The following is a 27,643-nucleotide window of genomic DNA, read 5'->3' on the forward strand; positions in this document are numbered from 1 at the left end:
TCCATGTCTTTGAGCAGCTCACCCTACCTATCAATGTACTTTCCATTGATCAGGGTGTCTTGCCTCTATACAATCATTTGAGAACTTATAGAACTCATATGCATAGTTAACTTAAACTGGAATGGCACATAAACAAAACTATGTCAACACGATAGGTTGCAAACCTCAAGTCGTGTGCTAGTGATCAACAATAGTGTCTACTCTTGATTAGCTCTTGAAACTCTTCAAGACCATTTAGAATCCCATTGACCTCTTGACATATAAGATTCTCTTGTCAAGAAACATTCCTTGACAAAACAAATATTCAAGAGTCAGTGTGGGTCCTTATCAAGGCAAACACTACACACAATTGGTCTTAGTTGGTCTTTGTCTTATCCAAGACATCACAACTTACTAATTTCAAATGTGTAAGAGTAAGAAAAACATTTTCCTACTCCATATTGTGTTAAAACTTCTTAAGATGTGTCACTCAAATCACAATTTTGGAGTACGACTCTAAGACTCGATTTTGGAACGAAGTATGATTCACCTTTTGATTTAACCATTTCAACAATTTCTGATTCCTCTTCTTATCCATACTAGTGTACTAAGGTGTCCTTAGAGGATCAATTGTGATACAGTTTCATAATCACTAAGTTAATCATAAAATAGATACTTAAGTATTCTCCCATCTTTTCAGATTGGAGAAACTTTTATCTTTCTGCCTGATTGATTCTTTTTATTCGTTCTGCTATTCATTGAAACTTTTTCAATGATTCAGAATCATACTTAATCTTTTAAGTATAATCACATTTACTAGACTTTTAGTAAATCATGACGAATAATATTATTGTTCTTTGTGGTGGACTTGACTAGTGCACAACTATGTGTACTAGATCCCCTAGTTCTTCACTTGAATCACATCTATATGTGAACAAGGAATTAGTCTCAATTTTCCCAAATGCGAAGGTTCTCATTCATCATACAATACCAGTTGCATGATTTCAAGTTTCTGTCCAATTAAAACTTGGGCGATGAGAATCTTTCCTTATTTGGTAAATTTCTGACATGACCACAAATAACTAAGAATCATATCCATTTCAATATTACTAACAATAGAAACAAACAAACATCAATTTTCAATAATAACATTGCAAGGATAAATAAATAGGATAAAACTCAAAATTTCATTTATTTATAAAACGCGGAAAAAACTTGTCCTTACAATGTAATTCAAATGAAAACTATGCTTATTACATATTCCTAAGCAATTTATCCTAACTCTTGAACATCAGCTCAAAAATCCGATCTTCGAATTATGCGATCGAAATGCATCTCTTCGTGATCAGACTCAGCTCACTCTTCCTTTAAGCTTCATTTCTTTTCTTCGATCCTACAAAACATCAAAATGTAATCATATCACATCATGTATCAAGAATCTATAAATAGGAACTTAATAGAGTTAGATAATGGATTTTACCTGAAGCAGAGTCATACATCTTGACTCTCCCATCTCTTAGATCTCTCAGGTAGTTAGGGCAACTTCGTGACCAATGCCCCTTCTCTTGGCAGTAGAAACACACAGATTCTTTGGGAATGGCACAAGGGACTATCTCAGACTTAGCTTTTCTCTTATGTAGAGAAAACTTTTCTGGACTTCCAATGTTGCCATTGTCCATAGAAGGTTGGGACATTGACTTACCGGAAAAATTTGCTTGACCAGTCCGCCAAATCATTTCTGATTCAGCAGCAATAAGCAAATAAGTCAAATCAATGAGTGTCACGTCGTGGTCCATCATATAGTACTCTCTAATGAACTCACTATATGAGTCAGGAAGTGATTGAAGAACCAAGTCAACAGCCAGCTTCCTAGAGACTTCGACACCCAACATTACCAATCTGTCAATGTGCAACTTCATATCGAAGACATGAGCACGTACAGACTTTCCATCTTCGTGTTTGTTTGGCAATAGGGCTTGAGTGACCTTGAACTTTTCAAGTCTTTGAACACGTGGGTCAGGGAGAATTATTAGAGGAGGTTGAGGAAGTGAAGCATGATTTCCATTTCCACAATCCAATCGTGGAACATCATCTTCGTGTGGAAAACTTTTTCCAAAGGATTCAGGAGAAATTCAAGTTAGTTGATAAAATCCTCAATATAGCACCCAAATGAAATATTGAGGCTAGGATCCAACACAATATTCTACAATTTGGAAGAGGGATGTCGTAATCAAAATCGCAGAATAATTGAAGGTAGGTAGATGACGATTTACCAATTTCCACCATGAAAAACGAAAATTGAAAATTAGGTTTTAAATGAATTGAAACTCCTAGATCTTTTGAGATTCATTGAACTTTTCAGTGACATGTTTAATCTCGATTATGCCCTTCAAGTTTGTGACTAGGATGTCGAGGATCACAAACAAGGTGTGGATAACCATGCAAATATATTTGGTACTCTCAATGTTACAATCACGTAATCAATGTGCCGGTTAGCCACACACGCTCCATTGATCTATGACAAACATCGAGTCACCCTTTGCCCCCTTCGCTAGACTCAAATTAGTGTGCCGGTTAACCACACACGCTCCACTAACGTCTTGGCATGGGTACAAAGTGTAATTTCATAGAATAGCATCAATTCCACATTTTTCCTAAAGTAACCAAGATTTGGGAATTTATAAAAGGGTTTAGTTACTTCGTATTTCATTATACTTATAATGGAAGGTTGTGTCATATCCTACCCGTTCGGCTAACGACCCTCCACTAGTCAAGAGTACGGTGGGTAAGAGTGGATACCCATTCAATCGTCATTTTATAGGCAATTTCCTTAAACGCCCCTTAGACACCAGCTTCGTGAATGAGGCCTACTAATGGTAAGACTGACTCTTTACTTATACATATATAATATGTTAAACCTTTAATGTTATATAGTACAAGGTGTATTTTATACTTTTAAAATACTAAGTGGTTTAAACTTATTAATAAATTAGACCTTTAATTTGATTAATCTCAAACCATATAATTATGATTTATTAATTATCTCTTTTAATTAAACTCTTAATTAAATTAATAAACCATAAGGGTGTAAATTGAACTTTTCAAAACTTTATGGTTTTAGAATTTAATATTTCAAAATTAATACCTTTTAATTAAAATTAAATTCCAAAACCTGAGGGCAAGTTTTGAAACCTTTCAAAACGTTAGGGTTTAACTATTTAAATTTCAAAAACTAAAACTTTTAAGTTCAAATTTAAACTATAAAACCTATAGGGTGCAATTTGAAACTTTTACAAATTACTAGGTTAAATATTTGACTAATAATAATCTTATATTATCCATATTTAACCAAATCCATCAATTTTGATGAAGATAATCATTCCAAACTTAAAATATCGGATTTTGGCAAGAAAAACGAGTTTTGGCAATTATCCTCAACAAAATCTGGTAGAAAAATCAAAAATCCCGGCACCAGAGCCCTGGACTCGTCGAGTCCACAATGGAACTCGTCGAGTAGGACCTACTCGTCGATTCCATTCATGGACTCAGCGAGTCTGCCTGACAGAAACCAAAAATTTCGATTTTCAAGATCTTTGTTGGTTCACTTTTGCATCTATTCACTAGAAAAACGACCTAGGCTCTGATACCACTGTTGGGTTATGAGCATTACATCATTCCTATGGTGTACATGCACCCCTAATTGCTTTGATCTAGTTTTTCTACTATGAACACAACAACATTGAATACCAAAGCATAAACCCTAGATCTAACATGCTATTATCGAAATTAACATAAGATTAGGGTTAGAAACTTTACCTTGATTGTTATGTAGTAATAACAATCGCAATCCTTCTTGATCTTGACTTCTGAAAGCTTAGTGACTCAAGTGTTGCACCTCTAATGGAGTCACAAACACCACTAGCAACAAGATGACTTAGGAGAGGAATGAGGAGCACCAAAAACGTCCAAGATCTTCTAGAGGAAGCTTAGCCATGTTTTTGGGAGCCCTAGGGGTCTTTATATACTTGTGTGGGCTGCTAGGGTTTCAGGTGAAACCCTAATTCTCTGCTTAGGCCTTAAGCAACCCATGGAGTCCCTCTAGAAAGCCCTTGGACGAAACTCATATGGGCTTCCCATAGATTTCGTCCAATGCCCTTTCCATTAGGAATCCATAGCCCAATTTGCAACTATAATATAATTGCAATATCAGTCCCTTTTATTTAATTAATCTCTTCTAGCCACAAAATCAATTCTTAATTAATTCTTGACTAATATTTATTAAACAATATGATTTCTCTTTTAATATATTATTCTTATGACATATTAATAAATCATAATTAATCCTCTTTCTCCTTAATTCATCCTATCAGTTGCTATGGTGAAGGCAACCCAAAAGGACCATGCTCATAATCGGGTCAAGTACATACCAAAATAGTTATGGGCTTAGACACCTAATCAAACATTTCTGACTACGCTTATTGTTTTTGCATGACTAACAAGTAAATCACATAACCCTAAATAGTATTTTACAGTACAAGTAATAAGAGAATGTTATTAATTATAGCCTTAAACGGGTTAATCGGGTTAACCCGAACCCGATTAAGAGAGTTTTTATACACCCAAAACTCGACCCTATACATACTACGGGTTATTCGGGTTGACCCGATTTCAATTTTAGACCCGATTAACCTGACCCTATTTACATTATTCAGGTTCGGGTTCGGGTCGGGTTAGTCGGGTTCGGGTTTTTTTGACACCCCTACCTACTTTTGATCGTAGCTTTGGTTAGTTCTTTATAGTCAATGCACATTCTCATTGTACCATCCTTCTTCTTTATGAACAATATTGGAGCTCCACAGGGTGATCAACTAGGTATTATAAAACCTTTGTCCAACAACTCCTGGAGTTATGTCATTAACTCCTTCATTTTTGTAGGCACTAAAAGATGCGGTGCTTTCGCTATCGGTGTCATGTCGGCCAGTATTTCGATTCTGAATTCTACCTGCCTCTCTGGTGGTAATCCTAGTAATTCATCTGGAAATAACTCAGGAAAATCTAGCACCACAGGTATATTAGTCATTGCCTTCTTCTCCTTCTTCTTTTTTATCACATATGCTAAGAACGTTGTACATCCCTTGACTAGGCATTTTCTAGATTTCATCATCGTGATGATTCCAGACTTTACTCTACCCTTATCTTTATACACTATGAATGGCTCTCTCCCTTAGGGATTAATACGCACCATCTTTCTTCCACATAGGATGTTTGCAAGGTTTTCTCCTAACTAGTCCATATCGAGAATTACGTCGAACTCACTTAACTCGAAAGGTAAAAGCTCTCGATGAATTTTGTTTCCATCCAAGTTAATGCTTACGGCCTCTAACCTATTGCTAACAGATACATTCCTACCACCAGCTACTTCTACTAAGATAGGGGTACTTAGCCTAAGTGGTGATAACTTAAGTTTCCTAAAAAATTCATGTGATATAAATGAATGATCTGCTCCATAATCAAATAATATCTTTACATGAATTTAATTAACTAAGAATGTACCTGAAGCAACATCAGTCTCTTACTTTGCTTCATTGAGGGTCTTCTGGTAGCTTCGACCCTTGGGCTTTGGTGTTATGATCCTTGGTATTGGTTTCTCAACCTTTGGGCACTCTGCCTTCATGTACCCCTCCTCTCCATAATTGAAATAAGTTTTTCCTTTTACTGGGCAATTTATAGAAATATGCCCTAGTTTCTTGCACTTGAAGCAGACAACACAGTCGCCGAAATGCTTCTTCTTGCACTGGTCACACCACTTCCATTCCTAGTTTCTTTTAGTCCTATTGCTTGACTTTGATAACTTCTTCTTCTTGTTGTGTTTTTGTTGTTGTTTCCCTCGACTTTCCTCTTTTCACCGACTTCCGCTCTGTCGGTAGTCCTTTTCTTAATCATTCCTTCCACAGACGTATTCCACCAACGAAGTGGCTTTTTGGGACTCAACATTTTTCCTAACATATTCCACCAACGAAGTGTTGTGCCCTTGAACTGCCTTACATATGGCGTGAAGTGGGTGGGGCTGCATGGTCTTATCAGGCCCGTCGCGCTTCTAGCGTGCGAGCGTACCGTTTTTCATATTTTCAAAATTGCGTAACTTCTTCATACAAGCTCCATTTTTTTACGTTCTTTATATACACGCGTAGCTATCAACGGGATCCACAACTTTCATTTAGACTCTGTCAGCTAATTTTAAATTTATTTTTTTCACACAGGCTTAGACTATTAAAGCCCGTATAAAATGCATAACTCTTTCATCCGGTGTCCATTTTTGACAGACTTTATATCATTGGACTCCTATTAACGAGATCTTTAATTCTGGTTTAGAAAAATCATAATTTCCTTTCACGAAGTCAGATTTAGACGTTCTTTATATGCACGCTCTCGGTTTAATGACTACTATGATTTTCGTTTAGATTACTTAAGTTAAAAAGTGATCTATCCAAATTTCACTTTTTACGATACATAGAGATGTGTCGATTTAATCGCGAAACTTTGAAGAAACATAACTTCTTCATACGAAGTCGGATTTGAAAGCTCTTTATATCTCCGGAATCCTTATAGCGTATACTACAATTAGGTTAACATTATTTGTCCTAAATAATCTTTTATCTTCGACGCGTATTTTAACCTTATTTATTATATTATTAAATACTTGTACAGTTTGCATAAAATATCGTAGAAAACACATAAGCACGTAAATATATGAATAATTCTTTTTTATTCATTCATATAAATGTTACAATAGTTTACCAAAGTGATTACAAACTATGACTAATCTAGAAGGAAACGGGGGCGTTACATTACTCTTGCATGGTGGATACTTCTAGAGAATCTCTTCTTTGAGTAGTTTGTCATCTTCATCAACTTCCTAATTGCCAAAAAGAACCAAAGACTTCAAAGGATGTAATCTTTTCTTTTTCTATGGTTGTTTAATCTTTCTAAGTTTTGCAAAATGATCATTGATCAGTAAAATGGTTTTTGTTTATTCAAATGTAAAATCGTTTCCGTTGTTAATTACGTCAAGTTTGACACTATAACTAGACTATTTTTAAATAAAACGCAACACTATATACATACATGTATGTGAGGTTTTTTTAGGCCTAACACCCTTTAATGTATCACCTTTGTTCCAGATGATTATTAAGAAGATTAATTGTGTGCATACAAACATGTGCATATCCTATATACATACATGTATGTTTTTATGGACATATATGTACATACATCTTTAATTGGCATATATCTCTCATCGTTTTACTAGAAAATCAAGCGATAACCCAAAAGAAGTGCCCCATGTCGATGATAATGACGTTTGATTTATCTTGCTGGTTATCTATTAAAAGAAACTTAAAAATCGGCAATTGTTTTATCAAAAAAATAAATCCCCCCATTTATGTATGCATCCTTTGATCGACCTATACAGAAACACCATGAATAATTGCGTAAAATAAGAGGTTCCTAAACAGGAGAGATGATAAAAAGAAAAATAAAGATGCATGGATCGAAAGAATGGCAAAATTACGGTCATTTTGGTTGTATCTTCAATGACCGTATTCTTTTGCCAACGATCATCATTGTAAGATCATTTTTGGCATGCATTCACCTTCAAATCTTCATCCAGATAGAACGATCATCATCTTTTTACCACAACAAAACAAATTTCGTCACTAAAAGAGTCTAAATAATTTATTAATATCTCAATCATGACCTAGCTAGGGTCCATCGTATCAATATGTTCTTTTACAAATTCAAACTTAATCTTTTTGATTTTTTGTGAAACTTTCCCGTCTTGTTAGTTTCATCTATACGAAATATGGGTGCGTGTTGTACATGCCAAACGGGCTTGAGATACCGATCGGCACCCATGGATGACCATCATGCCAAACCAAAGGACATCGAACCCGAGGATAGCAACCAAGTTATAGCCATTGGCGATTGTGGGGCTCGTATAAGGTTACAAGGGTCTACAAAGTTTATATCCATGTTCACTCGACAAGGACGAAAAGGGGTCAATCAAGACGCGATGACAGTTTGGGAAGTAAGAATTTGTAAAACCCTAGATTTTGAAGATTTATAATCATGTAAGATTTTGTTCAAGAAACCTTTAAATTGAATCATCGTACAATTTTTCAGAACTTTGGTGGCAAAAGGGATATGGTCTATTGCGGTGTATTTGATGGACATGGTCCATTTGGTCACAAAGTATCGTGTTATGTACGCAATACTTTGCCATCAAAACTCTCATGGCTATTTAGAGATTCCGATATTCATGGAAAAACTTGTTCCCATCATGGTCATGGTTCTAAGAAAAAGGTGATAAATATAGACGATAGTAAAGATCCCGTTCTTTCTTCGTGGAAAAAGAGCATTGTTGAATCGTTCAAAGAAATGGATGAAGATCTTGAAGCAAATAAGAGCATAGATAGCTACGGTAGCGGCTCTACATCGGTATCTGTAATTAAACAGGTATCGGTGCTTATTGTCACTACTCGAAACTTAGGCATTAACGACGAATTTTAAGCAGATTGAATCCGTCAAAACACCGTTAGCGACGGATTCAATCTGTTCAACTCATCCATCGCTAATGCTCAAAGTATTAGTAGTGTCCAAAACTAATAATTGATGTAACATAATTGTTTGGTTTCTCATATAATGGTAGAATTCGTAGGGCAATAACTTGATAATCACAAACTTAGGAGATTCTCGAGCACTCCTTTGCACAAGAAATGGGAATCAACTTCACACATTCCAACTAACGGTTGACTTAAAACCTAACACTAAAGGTAAAAGCTTTTTTCCAATACTATAATTGTGGATCCTCAATATGTCCTTTCGCGACACTTGTCCATTACATACATTCACACATGGGAAATTCGTCGCTTGCCTATCGCAGAAAAGGTTTTGTTAACTTTTATTAATGAAATACATAATGAAGTTTCGAAAATTAGCAACAAAAGTTTCTTGGTTTGCAACATTTATGTACAATTTCCATTATATAGTGATTCTTAATGAATGATCACTAAACAGGCGAATACGAAAGAATAAAGAGTTGTGGTGGGAGAGTACAAGCAATGGAACGTGAGTTGAGTGTGTTTAGGGTATGGATGCCGGATCAAGATTGCCCCGGACTTGCAATGTCATGAGCTTTCGGGGATTTCTGTATAAAAGATTATGGACTTATATGTATTCCAAATATATACTACCATAAACTAACGGACAAAGATGAATTTGTGGTATTAGCGACGGATGGAGTAAGATCAAGATCAAAACTTTCACATTGTTCGATGTAACCCTATGTTCATTTTTTGATTTTATGTTGATTTGGTTTAGGTGTGGGATGTGCTCACAAACAACGAGGTGGTAAAAATAGTCGGATCTGTAAGGAACCGATCAATGGCGGCAAGATTTCTAATAGATAACGCGATGCGAGCTTGGCGACACAAGTATCCATCTTCAAAAACCGACGATTGTTCGGTCGTTATTTTTTTTTTAAGAAACAACGATTTTCTTTAGCAAAATCAGGCCCTGAATTGATCGATTTAAGTGTGGATGATCACTAGGATCTTGATGCAATGAACATACAACCCTAAAATCGATTGGGGATGATGGCTTTGACATTGCTATATTACCACATTGAAGGAGATAAAAGTTCGAGAAAGGCAACCAAGAAAGCACAACTTCTCAAGTGAAGGGCATGTGAAAGATCGATTGATGGACTCAGGTATTCGTTTGGTTTTAGATAGAGTTTCAGATGATAGTGATATAGAAGCAATCTAAACTCGATGAATATATGTACTTGTAGATGAAGAACAAAGTGGATTTCGATGTGTATACATAGGAATTTCACGTCGATTTCACTTTAATATAAACTCGGAGTTAACGGTTTTCACGAGAGAAGTTCACTCATATCATGATCCTTAAATCAGTTAAATATAATAGAAACACATGTAACTAAGAATGTTCAAAAAAAAAAAATTAACCATCCATGTTCATTCAAATCATTCATTGATCATAAAGAGAAGAGTACGTATTTGTACATTCAATCATTAAAGTTTATAAAAAATACAAAAAATAGGAACAATGTCAAAAATAACTATGTACTTTTTGATTTGTATGCTTTAGGGGGTGTCTGGGAAAACAGTTTATTAGCTTATTAGCGGTTCCACACCGCTATAATCTAAAATAGTGTTTCAATAAAAATAGTTTATAGCGGTAACAACCCGCTAATAAGTTATCTTTTTAATAAGTTAACTCCTAATTTATTAGCTTATAAGTCAATAAGCTAATAAGCTATAAGCTAATAAATAATAATTTTTTTTTTGCTAAACACCAACTTAGTTGAGTGTTTTTTTTAGTGTATACCTAGTATCCCCACTTTCTAGTCTCAAGACATTTAGTTAGCACATTTTTGTTTAATAATAAAATATTAGACTATTCATAAATGTATATTACGGATGACGATGTGTTAATTTGTTTTGGTTATTTTTGGCTTGACTGGTTTAAGTAAACGGGTTGTCTTAATCCAACCTAACATGTTTATTTATCAAATAGGTTGATCTGGTTGTTTATTTTATCAAACGGGTTGACCTGATTATTTATTTTTATTCTTTTTATCAACCTAACATGTTTAAAAATACATAAAACTTAAAACTTCATTAATCTTTCAAATAAAAATACATAAAACTTAACAACTTCAATAATTGTTAAGAATGATTGAAGGCCGATAGTGAGATGACAAAGAAGGAGAAGGAGGCAGAGTACTTTCAAAAATACTATAGCGATTAGGGTTTGTTCATAATATGGAAGGGTAGGAGGAGACCGATAGTAACGATTAAGGTTATGTGAGACAAGAAGAATAACATAGTAGGCGAGTAAGGATTTAAGGTTTATCCGATTACGGCTACTACTTGTATCGTGTATATTTTTATTTTCTTTTCTAAACTTTAAATTATTAAAATATTAATTACATATTAATGCTAAATAAATATAAACTTAAAAAACTTAAAAATCTTAAACAGGTTAGCAGGAAATTTCAACCTAACCTAACTCCTTAATTAAAGGTCATAGACTAATTGACCCGTTTAATTAAATGGGTTGAAAATCTTAATTCAACCTGCTAATTATTAGGTTGGGTTGGGATTGACAACTCTAAATATATTAATTAAAAATCAACAAAATACAATAATAATAAGTTATCTCATTGACAATTTCGAACTATTAAGGTAAAAAATGATCACAACCCTAACTACAATACCCTAATTGATTATTTAACACCGTCAACCTTCATGAGCATAAGGTAAAGCTCGACTTCAACTTAATCAATATTTTCTTAGAGAGTCTAAAAAGAAATAAAATAGACTCGATTCGAAAACCATAAATCTCTACAAATTTGTTACTTACAACTAGTCGCAATATTAGATCATAGCAAAAACTATTAATCTCCCATACGTTACCCTAATACCAATTTACTCCATAAACTTCATACCATAAATCCAACAACATTTGATTAACAAAACCGGTTTAGCGAAAATTAGCCTTTGCTCATATTCATAGAGCTATAGCCGATAAAAAACACTTTCGCCAAGCAACATTGGAATTTGTCATTTCCCACCCTCGTCCTTCCTTGTAGCATTCAACCTACCATTGCCAAATGCCAACAGTCAGAATCTGAGTCAAATGTCTAAAATACCCTTAGATGATGGAAGCCACTTACAGTGTCGTTAATTTCTTTGCCACTTTTGAGGCCACCAAAAACGTAAATAGAATCTCCGGCGACTGCGGCGGCCGAAAATCCCCGAGGGTGGTTCATTGGCTCTCCGGTCATCCATGATCCAGCTCGAGGATCATAGACTTCTACGGTTGACACCATTGCATTACCATCATAACCTCCTAAAACATATCTACAAATCAACAACAAATTTAGCATTAAACTATCAATGTAACAACATTTTATTTTAATTTTTTTTCGAATTTATGCAACAAAGTTGTTTTTAGATGATATATGAAACCACAAAAATAAAACATTCTCATGATTTGGCACCGGTTAAATGTTTATTTATGTAACTTTGTTTTGCTCTTTTACCAATTTATGTAACAATGTTTCAATTTTTTACCATTTTATGCAACAATGTTTTTCTCTTTTACCACATTATGCAACTATGTTTTTCTCTTTTACCACTTTATGCAACAATGTTTTTCTCTTTTACCACATTATGCAACTATGTTTTTCTCTTTTACCACTTTATGCAACAATGTTTTTCTCTTTTACCACATTATGCAACTATGTTTTTCTCTTTTACCACTTTATGCAACAATGTTTCACCTTTTTACCACTTTATGCAAAATGTTTCACCTTTTTACCATTTTATGCAACAATGATTCATTCTTTACCAATTTATGCATCAATGTTTCACCTTTTTAGTTTTTCACCAATTTATGCAACAATGTTTCACCTTTTTAGTTTTTACCAATTTATGCAACAATACGTTTCAACTGGTTAAACAAGTTACTAACAAAATGTCACATCTTTTTGTCCTAAAACAAAACGTGATGCACATTTCATATAAAAAAACCACTTTGTTGCATAAATATGAGAAAAAGTGAAACATTGTTGCATTAATACACATTTAACATGTGAAAAAAAATATCAGAAGCCTTACAGTTTTTCATTCAAAACGACCATAGAAGGGCATCCCCTCACTGAACTCATACTCGCTATTTTCTTCCAAGAATGTTCTCTGGGATCAAATCTTTCAGCAGTCCTGCAGACATAACAAAATTTCCACTTAATAAGAAAGAAGAAGGGTATTCACGTCTTTTTCACATTAAGAACGCCTTAAAGATGAAGTACCTCAAGTAGTATTTTTCATCATAACCACCAGCAGCATAAAGTGCCCCATTAAGTTCAGCAGCAGCCAAAGCAAACCTCTGAAAGAACATATATACATTTTCTTTTTAGTAGTTATATAATTTCATTTGAATCTTTTACAATTTTATAAAAAAAAATTTAACCTTTTGAAGCATAGAGCGAGTTGGAATCCAAGAGCCAATATCAAAATCCAACATTTCAACAGCTGAATAGCATTCTACACCATTTCCACCACCAACTGCATAAATTTTATCATTCACAGTAGCTCCACCAAGACTTCCATTTTTCCTACTTAATGGAGGGCAAATTGTCCACTCATTTGCTACCGGATTATATGATTCAGCTTCACATATACAAACAAACAAAAAAGTAAACAATCATTACTTAAAACACGATTGTGAGGAGATAATGAGGATCCCGTTGTTACAGGGGGAAAAAACGAGACTGAACAAGGGTATTTACGTCTTTTACACACATAATAAATCCAGAGGAAGTCATGGGACAAAAAGCTGCAATTTTTGTCCCAATACACCAATGCACAATAACCTTTCTAGGGCTATTTTTTATGATGAGGATAAGAAGGGCATTAACGTCTTTTACACACATGAAAGATCAAGAGCGAGTCTTTGTCCCACCTTTTTTAATGGGACAAAAAACTGCATTTTTTTTGTCCTATTGACATCGATCTCACTCACAATCCATTGCACAATAACCTTTCTAGGGCTATTTTTTATGATGAGGATAAGAAGGGCATTAACGTCTTTTACACACACAAAAGATCAAGAGACAATATTTGTCCCACCTTTTTGAATGGAACATAAAGTTGTAATTTATATCTCATTGACATCAATCTCAGTCTCAGTCCAATGCATGACAAGCATTCTAGGGCTATTTTCCATGATGAAGATAAGTAGGGGTATTTCCGTCTTTTTCAAACACAAAATTTCGATCGCGGGTCCCAGTCTAACCACGTCCCACCTTTTTAAATCATACAAAAAACTGCACTTTTTGTCTCACTCACACCAGTGTCCCAGTCCGAGTCCGAGTCCCAGTCCCATGCATAGAGGGCTATTTTCCAAGATGATGATAAGGAGGGGTATTTCCGTCTTTTTCACACACAAAAGTTCAATCGCGGGTCCCAGTCTAACCACGTCCCACCTTTTTAAATCATACAAACAAATGCATTTTTTGTCTCATTCACATCAGTCTGAGTCCCAGTTTCAGTCCAATGCATACCAAACACAGTAGTACCTGTATCGAACCACTGACCACTTGTCCCACCACCAAAAACAAAAATATCACCATCTAACTTTGTGACAGCTGCATAACATCTTTCACCATTCATGGGCTCAAGAGGTCTAGTCATAATTTGTGAAGGTGTGTAGCATTCTAATGATGATAACCATGATACACCATCATATCCTCCCACAAGAAGGATTGAATTGTCAACCGAATTTTCCAAATTGATTCCATTATCTCCTTTTATTTCATAAAATTCTTGACTATCTACAGATGTTTCAACAATGTGACACAGATCTTTTAGGTTCTTGATTTCAATTTCCGCTTCAGCCTGAAATGTATCATAACATACAAAAATAAAAAAGTTATTTATATTGATATTTGATATTTGATATTTGATACTACACCATTCCAAGAATTTTTGCTTTTTTTTATATGAATATATCATGAAGACAGTAGTTAGTGTTTCTGCAAAAAGGTAATTCTTTCAGCTATCTGTAATGTAGCCCACACTGAACAGAATGTGAGATGTAAATAAGATACACAGTGGCCCACTAGGTGGCTAACATGGGTTTATGAATTTAATATTACTTATAGGGTTATATCCGGAAAAGTCTCATTATTTTTGGAAAATTTTTGATAAAGTCGTAATTTTTTTTTTTGAAAAGAAAATTCCTGATTATTTAACATTTTGCCCAAATTAATGAAAAAGTCATTTTTTTATTTTAACAGGAAAGGGTTTTATGCAGAAAAGTCTCATTATTTTAGGAAAATTTTTTATAAAGTCCTAAATCTTCTTTTTTAACAGAAAAGTCCCGATTATTTAACTTTTTGCCCAAATTAACGAAAAAGTCCTTTTTTGTATTTTAACAGGAAATGACAGATTATATGATTTTCCCAAAATAATGGGACTTTTCTTTTAAAAAAAAAACATTTAGGACTTTATCAAAAAATTTCCCAAAATAATGGGACTTTTCTGCATAAAACCCTTACTTATATTAGTTTCATTATGAATTTATAGAAGAAAGTAAAAACATTTTGTGATTCATAATTTAATATAAAAAAATACAACTCTTATAAATCATTTAGAGATCCAAAACGTCCCAAATATACTTTTTTATAAAAAAAAACTTTGTTACAATTCTTAATTATTGTAGTTTTGTTTAATAGAATTCTTAATTTAATAAGTTAAATATATACATAAGTTAATAAAGATCCTATAAGTGAATGAAACTTCAAGATTCTTTAGATATAAAAAAAAAATAAAAAATAAAATAAAAATAAATAATAAAGATACCAGATTCTGCTCCATATAAGCAATCTTCTTTTCCAAATGAACAATCTTGTCATTTTGTGCTATTTTACAAGCCATCAAATCTTCAACTTTTTGAATCAACTAAAATCCACCCAAAAAACAACAAACTTTTTAGATATTATTATCACCAAGAACAATGCACAACACAAAAAATATAAACAATCATATTTATATTTTATAAATTTATATAACCTGAGCTATGACAGGATGATCATTGGATAAAGAACCAATATGCTCCACACTCATATCTTTCACAACAACAACAGAGGACTCATCTTTTCGGTCAGCAGAAGAAGGTCGGGCAGCAGATTTGGGCAGCATATCATTTACAACAGAAGTGACATTTTCATGTTTTTCAGAATTTTTACGCTTTAAAGCAAGTTCTTTAAGTTTCATGCATATAGCTTCCTTCTCATTAGCAATGTTGAAAGTCTTGATATCTTTTATATTGTTAGGCAAACTCTTGGCACTGTTTAAATTCCCAGTGATTTCTAGGGGCATATAGGGTACACGTTCGTTTTCTAAAGGGAAAATGGTTTTTGGTTTTGTTGTACCATGTGGAATAAGTGTTGTACATGGACCCGAAAAAGCTTGAGATGATAATAAAGATAATAACCGATTTGTTTGAGCATGATCTAATTCAAACCAGAAGAGATTCTGAGCATAGTAGTTGTCCATAATTATGGGTTTGAATTGAATCTCTGTTAATGCTTTGCATTGCAGCTTTACTCGGATTTGAACCTGATTTAAAACATCAAGTTTTCAATGACAAGTATGATGAGGGTATCTGTGTCTTTTTGTCTAAGTCCAATGCATGTCAAATACAGTACAACTTATACAGTGTACCTGAGCAGGATATGGTGTTCTTTGTGAACCATCACTATTCCATGCATAAGGGTCAATGTTCATTTGACCAGAGCTTGCAGCTTCAAAGATGCCAAGTAATGTTCTATCAGTGTAGTTGAAGAGAAATAGTGGGAGACCAGGGTCGATTTTTTTCACATACACAAAGTGTTGATGTGGTAAACCTGTTACAATTTTGTAATTTGTAATTAGTAAGAAACTAAGAATCAAAGTTTTTTGTGTTCTAATATGGGATTTGAGTAGAAAAGAGTAATTGTAAGTGAAGTTTTGGGACTTACCAAAGAGTTGCTTTGAAAGACATTCTTTGATTGTTGTCTTTTTGGCACCAAAAATTACTCCACCAAGTTGGGTTTTCCCTAAATTTCTAGTGCTTGAATAACCATAATCTGAACCCATTGATGGTTCTCCTAAAAAAAATTGAGGGTAAAATTTGGTTTAGACATTTTAACAAACAGATAATGTGCACATGTAACTGATCAGAAGACATTGCATTTCAATTCTCGCAGAACCAACAAAAAAATCGAGAAAGAAGCACATGGAATGAAACGAAATCACATTTGTTAACACAAACTAAAATCAATCAACGATTGTAGCATTGTCGAATGCAGGATCAAAACACCCGTGAAACCTCTGAATCGTTAGTATGGAGATCATCACATGGAGTAACCAGAAACAAAAGGAAATAGTAAATTCTCGACATTCAGGGTAAATATTCAAACAAGAAACTTTAACTTTAACATATCAATCATCAAGGAGATCAATTTTCTAATGAACAAAATAGCGAACACATTCCCTAACTTGATCAAAACCCTTTGAGAAACTTAAAACCCTTGTGCGAGAAATCCCAGAAAAATATTATTCAAAAACAAAACCGAAATGAATTCGGAAACAAATACCTTCAAACCACGAATCACTTGTGTTAATTTACTACAGAGAGAGTTTGTTTTAATGAGATTGTTGATTAAGGAAGCGCGAAACTACGAGGAACTTGGGCAAGAAGCACTGTTCTATATATAGCATAAAGGTTGATGCTTTAAAGGTTGTACATGATGCAAAGATTGTTGAAATGACATTTGTGCTTATTTGCAAGTATTTTAGAATACTATATGAGTTTGCTATCTGAGAATATTTTCATAGAACTTTCTGTTACATTATCGTAACAGAAAATCAATTCAAAAGTTGTCATTTGATTATTTCCTCAGTTAAAATGTGTGTAGAATTTCAATCATCTATAATATTATAAACATATTATTATCAACTAGTGATTAAACTTTATAATAGTTCCTTTTGCTATGAAATATATGGTTTCATAATAATTTTTTATTTTAGTTTTGTGAAATATACTAACATTTCTCTTTAAATCTACGTATAAAATTTGTTATTTTTTTTTTAATTATCATTACACTTTGCTATCTAGGTTATCTTCTATCAATAAAGGTTGTACTCGTAGTTATTTGATATATATTTATTCATAATTTGTAAATGTGTATTGCTTATCAATATATTGAAAAAAGTATTACTTGTTATGATTTAAACTTGTATAAAAAGATGTGTTCTTTCCTACGTGTCATGGAGTGCGTCCATATCTGGGTAGAGTATTCTACTATTCTTTCCAAAATAGGACATATATTGAAAGTCTACCAAACTTTTGAATTTTAACTTTTAACGTGGTGGGGAAACTATGTTTGGTGCTCAACTATTTTACTTTTCATAAAGCAAAAGAATTGAAGTAATATTCTACGGAAAAAAAATCATAGCTTATCATCAAATGAAATCTTTCCTCAAGTGTTATACCATTTGATAGATCTAATTTTTCATTTTTGTTAGTAATTTTAAGGTCATCAACTCGATTTAATATAATGGAATTTATAAATTACCAATAGGTTTAAAAAAAATTTATTTTAAACAAATTATGAGGTATGGAATGTGCATTTTATATAAAACTTTGATCTTGGTTTGACCAATGTTGGAGTCAAAGGGGTTGCACCTCTTTACATGGTCTAAGTGGCAACTCTTTTGACAAAGTCGTGAGGGGTCATTACGTTGTGCAACACCTCGTCCATTTCCTAAGGAAAGTATTATAAAAAATATTAATTTCAAATTATATGTGTTAATAATTTCTTTGAAAACGTCATTTTTATTTATGGGATAAAATCAACATTTAATGTTGATTTGATCATTAGTAATCAAAAGATCTCAAATTATGTAAACACTAATCGGTGATTGCTTTTTTTTTACTATCAGCCAGCCAGAAGTTGTTCCTTGGATGATTATCCTCATAATCTATCATATTCTGAAAAGGATTATACGATCCTTCAAATAGATCCAGAAACCCTCTTGACAATTCCTCCCAAACCCTAACAATTTTTATATTGCGTCTACCAACTATCAAAATAAATGATAAATGATACGAAATAAACTACCGGAGCAAAGATAGCCTAAACATAACGCAAAACCACAAACACAATGTTATTCTTTGAGAATTAATGTCCAATTATTATAAAGGTTTTATCCAAAACTCAATCCAAATTTTCAACTCTAACAAACACAAAGACGAAGACAGTTAACGTAATTACGATAAAAACTAAAATCTAAATGAAATCCTCTAGTTTAGGAGATTTAGGAGATAAAATAAATGCACTCATAAGTGGGATATGAATTATGTAATCTAAATCATAGATATTTTATGAGATAATTTCTAATGAGAATTAATTTGAAGAAAAAAATAATAAACTCTACGAATAAAATAACTTAATTATATGGCTTAGTACTTTTAACTCGTTGTCCCAAAACCCTTTAGCCCAAGAAAAAAAATTTGAAGAAAAAAATAATAAACTCTACGAATAAAATAACCTAATTATATGGCTTAGTACTTTTAGCTCGTTGTCCCAAAACCCTTTAGCCCAAGAAAAAAAACTCCAAAACTGGGTCAAAAATTCATATGAAAGGTTATGGGTTGAAGTCTCGATGGAGACATAGATAATTATTTAGGAGTAGGTTGGTTAGTTTGCAGTTTCAAAAAATAAATAAATAAATAACACCTGAACAAAACTAACAATAATAAAAATTCCCCCAAAAAAAAAAGTATTGAATTTGAAGGTCTAATACAAAGACGCCAAGAAGAAAGACAATCAAAATGATAAATAAAAAAATAAAAAATAAAAAAAAGTTAAAGTTTTAACTTGTTTGTTGTTTTCCGTTTAAGGTTAAAATGTGAAAAATAATGATATATTTGAACTTATTTGTTGGTGTTTTTAGTGTTATCAATATATTTTAGTATAGTTATTATTAATTTTTAGATAGGCTCGATTCTATGTACTCACCGATATTGGAGGTGCGGGTAGCACGCTCAAAATGATAAAATATAAACTCGGGAATACAAGGATCTAGGGATAGCTGTCATGGGACGACTCAATCACCGTGTGTCACTTAGTGTTGTTTCAACTAAGTTAGGCTTATTATGCTTCCTTCATATGTACTAACGACTTGGAAATCAAGAGACTAAAGCTTTAGAATTACTACAAACGATAGAGAACTCTACTATAAGAACTCGAGAGAATATAATGCAACTTTCGATGATTTGCTACAAATGACTCTACCGCTATTTATAAAGTTCTTACACCTCCTCAAATGGAAGTATCTAGATCCTGATCTTTCTCGATTATTCTAGATCGTTCCTACGTAATCTTTATATTTACAAGGTTCTAAAATATTCCAAACTATGCTACGATGTCCTAGAGAATTCTAGGATGTTCCAGGGTCTTTCAGGTTACTCTTTTATGATCTAGCATCTTCTTGAGTACTTTGGTGAATTCTGGAATCTCGATCGTGACACAACGCCCCTGAGTATAGTATAGGGTTCCAAGGGGCAGCGTCTGAAACCTAAACAAATTTCTATCACATAAAAGAGTTTGAACATGCATATCTCGCCAAGTTGTGACATCATTGTGATGTAAGAATCGGTTATGTCTTATAACCACTGGGTTTTGGAGTCATTTTGTATGTAACCAACTTCTAACCGTCATCTTCCTTGTATTAAAAGAAGATGAATGTTCCAGAAAATGGTTAACACTTTCAATACCCGAAATTGATTATTTGAATCTATCTCTAAAAAACCACAAAATGGCAAGGTAATTTCTGTGTTTTGAATTTGAAAGTGGTCTGACTTCTAAATTGTCATTCTTGGATTATCCCAAATTAGATTGTGTGATATCCCGAGCAAAATGATCAATATAATAGATTTTGAAAAATAATTACAATCACGATTCATGAATTATCGAAATTTATAATGATATTTTTAGACTCAAAATCTAATATTATTTGTATACTATAACGTCCTATCATTATTTCTTATTGTTACCAGAATGCATTTTGAGTGTTTTCTTATCAAGGTAATCTACATTGAAAACTCTATTTAATTATAGCATTAAATTTTTTAAAATTAAAATTATTAACGAGGCATAGATAAGTGTTAAACTAAAAGCAGAGACAGACCCATAAATTTTCCAATGTGGGGGCATATTAAAATACAAAACACATCTTACATAGTATTTAACAACTTTTTTTTTATCTTTTCTCAACAACCATTTGTTTAAAAATTACAAATAACCCTACGCTGACTTCCCGTCATTGACTTCATCCCCGGTCACTTTCCGGTGGGGGGAGGGTGTTAGGGTGGCTCTTCTATCTGCGTTTTGTCTACTGATCTCGTTCTTCTTCAGTGGATTTGTTTCCTTCTTCTCGCAGGATTCTCGACTTCCTGATCGCGTTCCTGATAAGAATAGGTGTGTTTTAATTTGTTATTATCAAACGGAGATGCGGGTAGTCGTTTAACTCTAAGGATACATGGAACGTGGATAGGATATCAGTGCCTTTTTATTTTACCAATTTCCCTGATGATATTCATTCGAAGAGGCTGTGTGTAGGTTTCAGACCTGTTTACACAAGCTTTACAGGAGCAGGGGACAAAATTAAGTACAGAGCAAGGACAAAATTAACACAGTAGGATAAAGCTGAAGTGTATACTTTTATTCACTAAAATAGAATGAAAACAAACTGGGATACAATCCAACGTACACTTCCTATGCTTTTAAACTAAAACTCTGCTAAAAACAGGAAACATACTTGACTATATGCTAAAGACTAGGGACCACTCACTGGTTACTTTGATTTATTCAAATGCTTAAAGAAAACGTGCATAAAATAAAATAGTTCTGAATTATACTTAACATTTTCCCCCTTAATTCTGAATCTTCTTCACCCCAATTAAGTCCCTCATTTCTTCATGCTTCACTCTTGCTAGGGACTTTGTAAGAATGTCTGCTTTCTGGCTTTTCCCACACACATGAGTCACTGTGATTTCTGTGGGGTAATCTTGATAATTATGTTTAGTCAAGGGCCATGTGACAGACATGTACGGGGCTTTAGGAAAGTAGCACATGGGTTGGTTTGCTTTTCCTTATTTTCAGCCATCCATGTTTACATGTTTTTATGATAGACTAAGTATTTTATTCTTCCTTTTGTGTTTGTAAGCCTATATAAGGCATATATATTTGAGTTAATATAGAACCCAAAAGAAAAGCACCTTCAGTGTACATAACGTGAGTGTGTGTTGTGTGTGTTTGAAGTGCCAATTTCCAACATTTGGTATCAGAGCGAAGGTCGAAGAGGGCCGGTTTGAGAGTCGACTTCCGAAGGGGAGGAGCCTTCGCGTGCGGGGCTGCCATCGCAGCAGGAAACCGGGTTTCTGGTGAAGTGGGTTGATCACAACTGGTCTTAGCAGCTGTTGTCGGCGAGGTTTGCAGGTGAGGCAGCCGGTGGGTCGAAGGTAAACGGAGGCTATGAAGGTGTGGTGTTCATCAGTGGTCAAGGGCAGAGAAGGTGGTGGGTTTCTTTGCCGGCTGTTTTTTTGCTTTTGGTGGTGTCCGACAAGGTGGTGATTCCGGCGGTAGGTTGTGGGTATGTCACCGAAAAAAGAGAGAGTTACAGAAGTTGCGTGAGAAAACGAAAAGAAAAGATCCGTCAAAGTAGGTGGCTTTGGGTTTGTTTCGTTTTGCAGGTGAAAGAAGACGGAAAAAGCGGGTTGCTTTGTTTTCTTGAACGGTGGAAGAAGGCTCTCGTTTCACAGAAGTGTTATGCGCGAACGGTTTCTGTGTGGTGACAAGCAACAATCGGGTGTGGAAGACTTTGGATGTGGCCAAGGTGAAGGTCGGGTGTCCGGAAAAAGTCGTAATTGAGAGGAGACTTTGGACGTGACCAAGGTGAAGGTCGGGTGTCCAGGAAAAGTCGTGATTGGGTGAAGAATTTGGACGTGACCGAGCTGAAGGTCGGGTGTCCGGAATAAGGTCAAGACTGCAAAGGTGCAGTCTCCATCCTTGATCAGAATGTTCCGGGTTATAGAGTGCCTAACCAGAAGAAGCGGAGAAGAGAAGCGGAAAGAAATCAAAACAGGTGGGTTTTCATTTGGCTTTTTTCAGAGCTGGTAAAATGAAAACAGAAGAAGCATGAGCTTGGTTTTCTTAAATGGTGGAAGAGGACTCTAGATTGGAACGGGTTAGATCGGAAAAGGTTGGGCTGTCACCAAGAAGACAAGAAGTGAAGGGTGGAACATCAAGATTAGGGGGTGAATGTGGGGTAGTCTTGATAATTATGTTTAGTCAAGGGCCATGTGACAAACATGTACGGGGCTTTAGGAAAGTAGCACATGGGTTGGTTTGCTTTTCCTTATTTTCAGCCATCCATGTTTACATGTTTTTATGATAGACTAAGTATTTTATTCTTCCTTTTGTGTTTGTAAGCCTATATAAGGCATATATATTTGAGTTAATATAGAACCCAAAAGAAAAGCACCTTCAGTGCACATAACGTGAGTGTGTGTTGTGTGTGTTTGAAGTGCCAATTTCCAACAATTTCTCCATTTTCAACACACTCCCTGATGAAGTGATACCTGATGTCGATATGTTTGCTTCAACCATGAAATACAGGATTTTTCATCAGATCAAGGGCTGATTGGTTGTCTACAAACAATGTCACAGGTGGTACTCTTTGACCTGTGATTTCTGCAAGGAGTCTTCTTAGCCATATGCCCTGACAGGCTGCCATTGTGGCAGCAATGAATTTAGCTTCGCAAGATGAAAGTGTCACTACCCTTTGCTTTTGAGATGCCCATGTGACCAAGTTTCCATTTATATAAAAAGCCATTCCCCTTGTGCTTCTCCTGTCATTAACATCCTTGGACAAATCACTATCTGTATAGCCTGAGATAGTGACCTTTTCACCTCCTTTAGAATAAGCTAGACCATAATTCAGGGTTCTTTTTATATATCTAAGGATCCCTTTCACGGCTTGGAGATGTTTTATGGTGGGCTTCTCCACAAAGCGGCTGACAACACCTACAACAAAAGTTATATCGGGTCTAGTATGAGTGAGATACCTTAGGCAGCCAACAATGCTCCTGTATTCAGTTGGATTCACCAGCTCCTCATCTCCATCTTTGGTCAAAGTGAGTTTATGCTCCATTGGGCTCTTGGTGGGATTGCAGTCAAGCATCCGGGTTTTGACCAAGATGTTCTTGGCATAGGCTTCCTATTTTAGTGTAATCACACCTTGTTGCTGGCTTACTTCAATGCCTAAGTAATATGACAGAAGACCAAGATCACTCATCTCGAACTTGGTGTTCATATCATTTTTGAACTCTTGAACATGCTTGTGGCAACTACCAGTTACTAATAAATCATCTACATACACCCCAACAATCAATATGTCACCATTATTTTTCTTGGTGTAGACTGAATATTCATGAGCACAACGAGCAAAACCCAATTGTTTTAGGTATCGATCCAAACACGCATTCCAGGCCCTCGGGGCCTGCTTTAAGCCATACAGGGCCTTAGTCAGCTTGTACACCTTGTTTGTTTCCCCTTTTTTCTGGTAACCTTCTGGTTGTGAGACGTACACCTCTTGCTCTAATTCGCCAGTAAGGAATGCTGATTTCACATTGTGACAACCGTCAAATTTCGGTCAAGTCAAAGTCAAACAAAGTCAACAAGTCAAACCGGTCAACTCCAATAACCCTTGTATGTTAGGGTTTACGTTATGTAATCACTGTACAATTCGCTATTTTAATGAGAAAACATCATTTGGAAAATTCATGTGTTTGATTTTCCTTAGCCTTAACAGTGCTAAACAACGAACCAAAGCGATAAAACACTATTGCACAATCATCGGGATTGTGTAGGACACTAAATCATGGCTTAACGGGGTTTACGGACCTTGCGTTTCAAAGCCAAACACTCAAAAAGGTCTCAAAAGAACTCTCTCTCAATCTCTTTCACTCAATCTCTCTCTATTAGAAATCTCTCCCAAATCTCTCTCAAAAGTTCCTTTAACTTTTTGTAATCATTCGGGTCATCACGACCCTTAACCGGGTCAAAAACCACTTGAAACGGGGTAAAAACGGGTAAAATAGCCTTAAGGACCCAAAACCGAAGCTTCAGGACCGAAGCCTCGCCTCTGAAGTGCTCAGGACCGAAGCCTCGGACTGAAATGCTCAGGACCGAAGCCTCGGACCGAAGCCTCAGGACCGAAGCCTCAGGTCCGAACCTCGGCCCAGGACCGAGCAACTTCGCAGATTCAGCTTTTTTTCCCGGTTTTCGACTACGACTTCGTTTTAACTCCGTTTTTCATTATTTTAACGTGGGATTTTCACCCAAAACTTTATTTTATAAACTAAGGCCCCAAAATATATAAATCTCCAGGGTTTTTATAAAATATATTAAAAGAATTAGTGGTTGAACTAATTATTGAGGGAATATTTGCTTTTCCTTAATTTATGGCAAAAGCAAACCACCACCACCTCACTCTATGATTAGCCACTCTTTCCCACTACCCCTTGTCTCCTTAGTGGACCTTTACACCCAATCTCCAACTCTTCCCACGTTCTAAGAGCTGGAGGATTGATCCTCTCTCCTCATTCTCCATAAAGTTCTTTCATTCTACACTTAGCAACCAAGAACACTCTCCAAAATTCTCTCATCTTTTCTCTCAACTTCAAGAACTTCAAGGCTTTCTCCAGGGATTTCTTTCTTCAATTAGTAAGTATCTTCATCATTCACATAATTATTAAACTCCATTCTACTCAAATCATTGATATCTTACACAAGTTCCATCTTATTCGGTGTTAGATTCTCGAATCATCAAGACATCTTCTTAGTGTTCTTGGGTTGAACACTTCCTCTCTCTCACTTTCATCTACTGAAACCACATAAGGTGAGTTCATACCCCTACATTTACATGTTTTTCTTAAGTTTTAAGGGGGGAATACAAGTAAAATCATCAAGAACATAATTAAACTTTTTCTAACAGATTACATCAGAAAAGATGGACTTTAATCACGGACTGTTTTGGTCAACTTAAATATTTTAGTTTTCAAAACTGTTCCAGGTGCAAGTAGTTCAAACTCTTAGCTTTAAAATGGATACTTGCACATCTCCATATGATTTTTCTACAATTTATGGTGATTTTTACAAAACTGCCTGTCATTTCAGAGGCAAACCCGGACCAGTCTGTGATTATGAACATTTTCACCTCTATTAGAGATCACTAAAAATCATGATAAAATTTACGAACAAACTAGACTCATATTCCAAACTCTCAAAATTTGCGGATTTGGATTTAGAGCTTTGATGATTTTTCTATAAATTTTCTAAGAACAGTAACAGAAACTGTATTCAACGAAAAGTTGCTGTTAATTTCATTTCACCTTGTAACATGTTGAGCAAGGTGTATATCTTTATGTGATTATATGTTATTGCAATATATGACATTTTATCTTAATATTTAGACACACATCAGTTTACAAATGGATTTGGACATATAAAATATAAAGAATAACAAGTGATTATAATCAAAGTACAACCGATACATTCAAACATTTAATAAACTATTTTGAATATAGTTTGCATACATTACTACGTACTACCCTTGGTTGATAAACTATAATAGGTATAGTTTATGATACATTACATAACACATACATTTAAAAAGGGTACATTTATACAAAGGATATTTTCATTAAGCAAAGTACGGGCATACGGTACCAAGTTTTCATAACACGTAATTCCGTTAATGACTTTGTGAGACATTTACTTCAAATTACCATTAAGTCCTGTATTGTAACCAGAGTCTCCTTGAGGGAGAGCGTGATACTTGTGTATAGATCTATATTGGGTTTGACAAACCCACACCTAAACTGCATGCAACAGTTAGACCGATAGGTCTGGGGTGACAAATGTCATAACATTTCCGACGCCTGAAGAACGTCGTTTTAGGCAACCTTGGTCATAGTATGGTTATAACAAACTCACATAAAGTATTAATAAACATTGGAATTTACGGGAACTTCATTAAAATTTAACGAGTTTATGTCGATTTAAACTTGCATTGTTTTACTATAAATATGATAAATTACTTGTACATTTCGGTCTTTGGGTTTTAAGACTACATTTACACATTAAGGAAAATATTGGATTTTCTAACACAAATACTACTTTTACAAACGAAAGGCTTTTAATAATACCAAACAAAAGCTTATGAACTCACCAACCTTTGTGTTGACACTTTTTCAAACAACTTGTATTCTCAGGAAATCATTAAACAGGTAATCAAGTGCTTTTGAGGATGGGACGCTAAGGCGTCTACTATTTCATATTTTGTCAACATATTGTAATTGATTCGTAAACATGTAATTCATACAATGATGTAACTTTTTCAATTATATATATGTTGGTTGTGTTTGCTTGAATTACTATTATAATTGTTGTTATGATACTATACATGAAGTCCTCCACCCCCGGACATTTCCGCCATCCTTGGTTTGGGGGTGTGACAGATTGGTATCAGAGCCACAGTTTATAGTGAATTAAGTATATCAAACCACATAAGATATACAAACTATAAACACAACTGGGACTAATAGTCTCTGATTTGTGCATTTTTCAAATAAATATACTCTTAGAAAATAAATGATTTTCTTGATTAAAGTATACATACATACATTACATGCTCGCATGGTATCATAACAAGCGAAAACATAAAGCAAAAGAAGAAGAGTTGAACATTTTGAGTATGCCTTAGTATATGTGGATTAAATCTGGGAAGGATATAGCCTGATCAACTATATCTGTCCGGGAATTGACTTGCATATACCGGGGGATGGTCAGGATGGGCAACAAATCTAACAAACCTAATAACAGACTACAAAGGATACTTTAAGAACTCAAAACTAAACATTTACAAATACTATAGGAGTATTTTGTGTTACTATAATAAAT

The 27,643-nt window shown here is 34.5% G+C and overlaps 1 protein-coding gene and 2 pseudogenes across 2 annotated transcripts; 1 reads left to right on the plus strand and 2 right to left on the minus strand.

Moving 5' to 3' along the window:
• The first annotated feature begins 7,558 nt into the window (after positions 1-7,558).
• Positions 7,559-9,916, plus strand: LOC145134206 (putative protein phosphatase 2C 65; annotated as a pseudogene). Its single transcript, XR_013719005.1, has 5 exons — positions 7,559-8,065; positions 8,161-8,493; positions 8,696-8,810; positions 9,055-9,278; positions 9,358-9,916. The product of XR_013719005.1 is annotated as a putative protein phosphatase 2C 65 (transcript).
• A 1,419-nt stretch (positions 9,917-11,335) lies between these two features.
• Positions 11,336-17,344, minus strand: LOC145134475 (influenza virus NS1A-binding protein). Its single transcript, XM_079069314.1, has 11 exons — positions 17,210-17,344; positions 16,592-16,720; positions 16,296-16,477; positions 15,642-16,190; positions 15,432-15,530; positions 14,147-14,465; positions 13,039-13,238; positions 12,878-12,954; positions 12,687-12,788; positions 11,741-11,927; positions 11,336-11,664 (listed from the first exon to the last, which is right to left on the minus strand). The coding sequence occupies exons 2-11, from the start codon at positions 16,707-16,709 to the stop codon at positions 11,575-11,577; spliced, it is 1,923 nt and encodes a 640-aa protein (XP_078925440.1). The 5' UTR covers positions 16,710-16,720; positions 17,210-17,344; the 3' UTR covers positions 11,336-11,574.
• A 5,935-nt stretch (positions 17,345-23,279) lies between these two features.
• LOC145131103 (secreted RxLR effector protein 161 pseudogene) lies at positions 23,280-23,831 on the minus strand (annotated as a pseudogene).
• Positions 23,832-27,643: the final 3,812 nt, after the last annotated feature.

This window comes from Lactuca virosa, chromosome 8 (genome assembly GCF_052849685.1).
Source record: "Lactuca virosa cultivar CGN04683 chromosome 8, Lactuca_virosa_CGN04683_v6, whole genome shotgun sequence".
Classification (NCBI taxonomy): domain Eukaryota; kingdom Viridiplantae; phylum Streptophyta; class Magnoliopsida; order Asterales; family Asteraceae; genus Lactuca; species Lactuca virosa.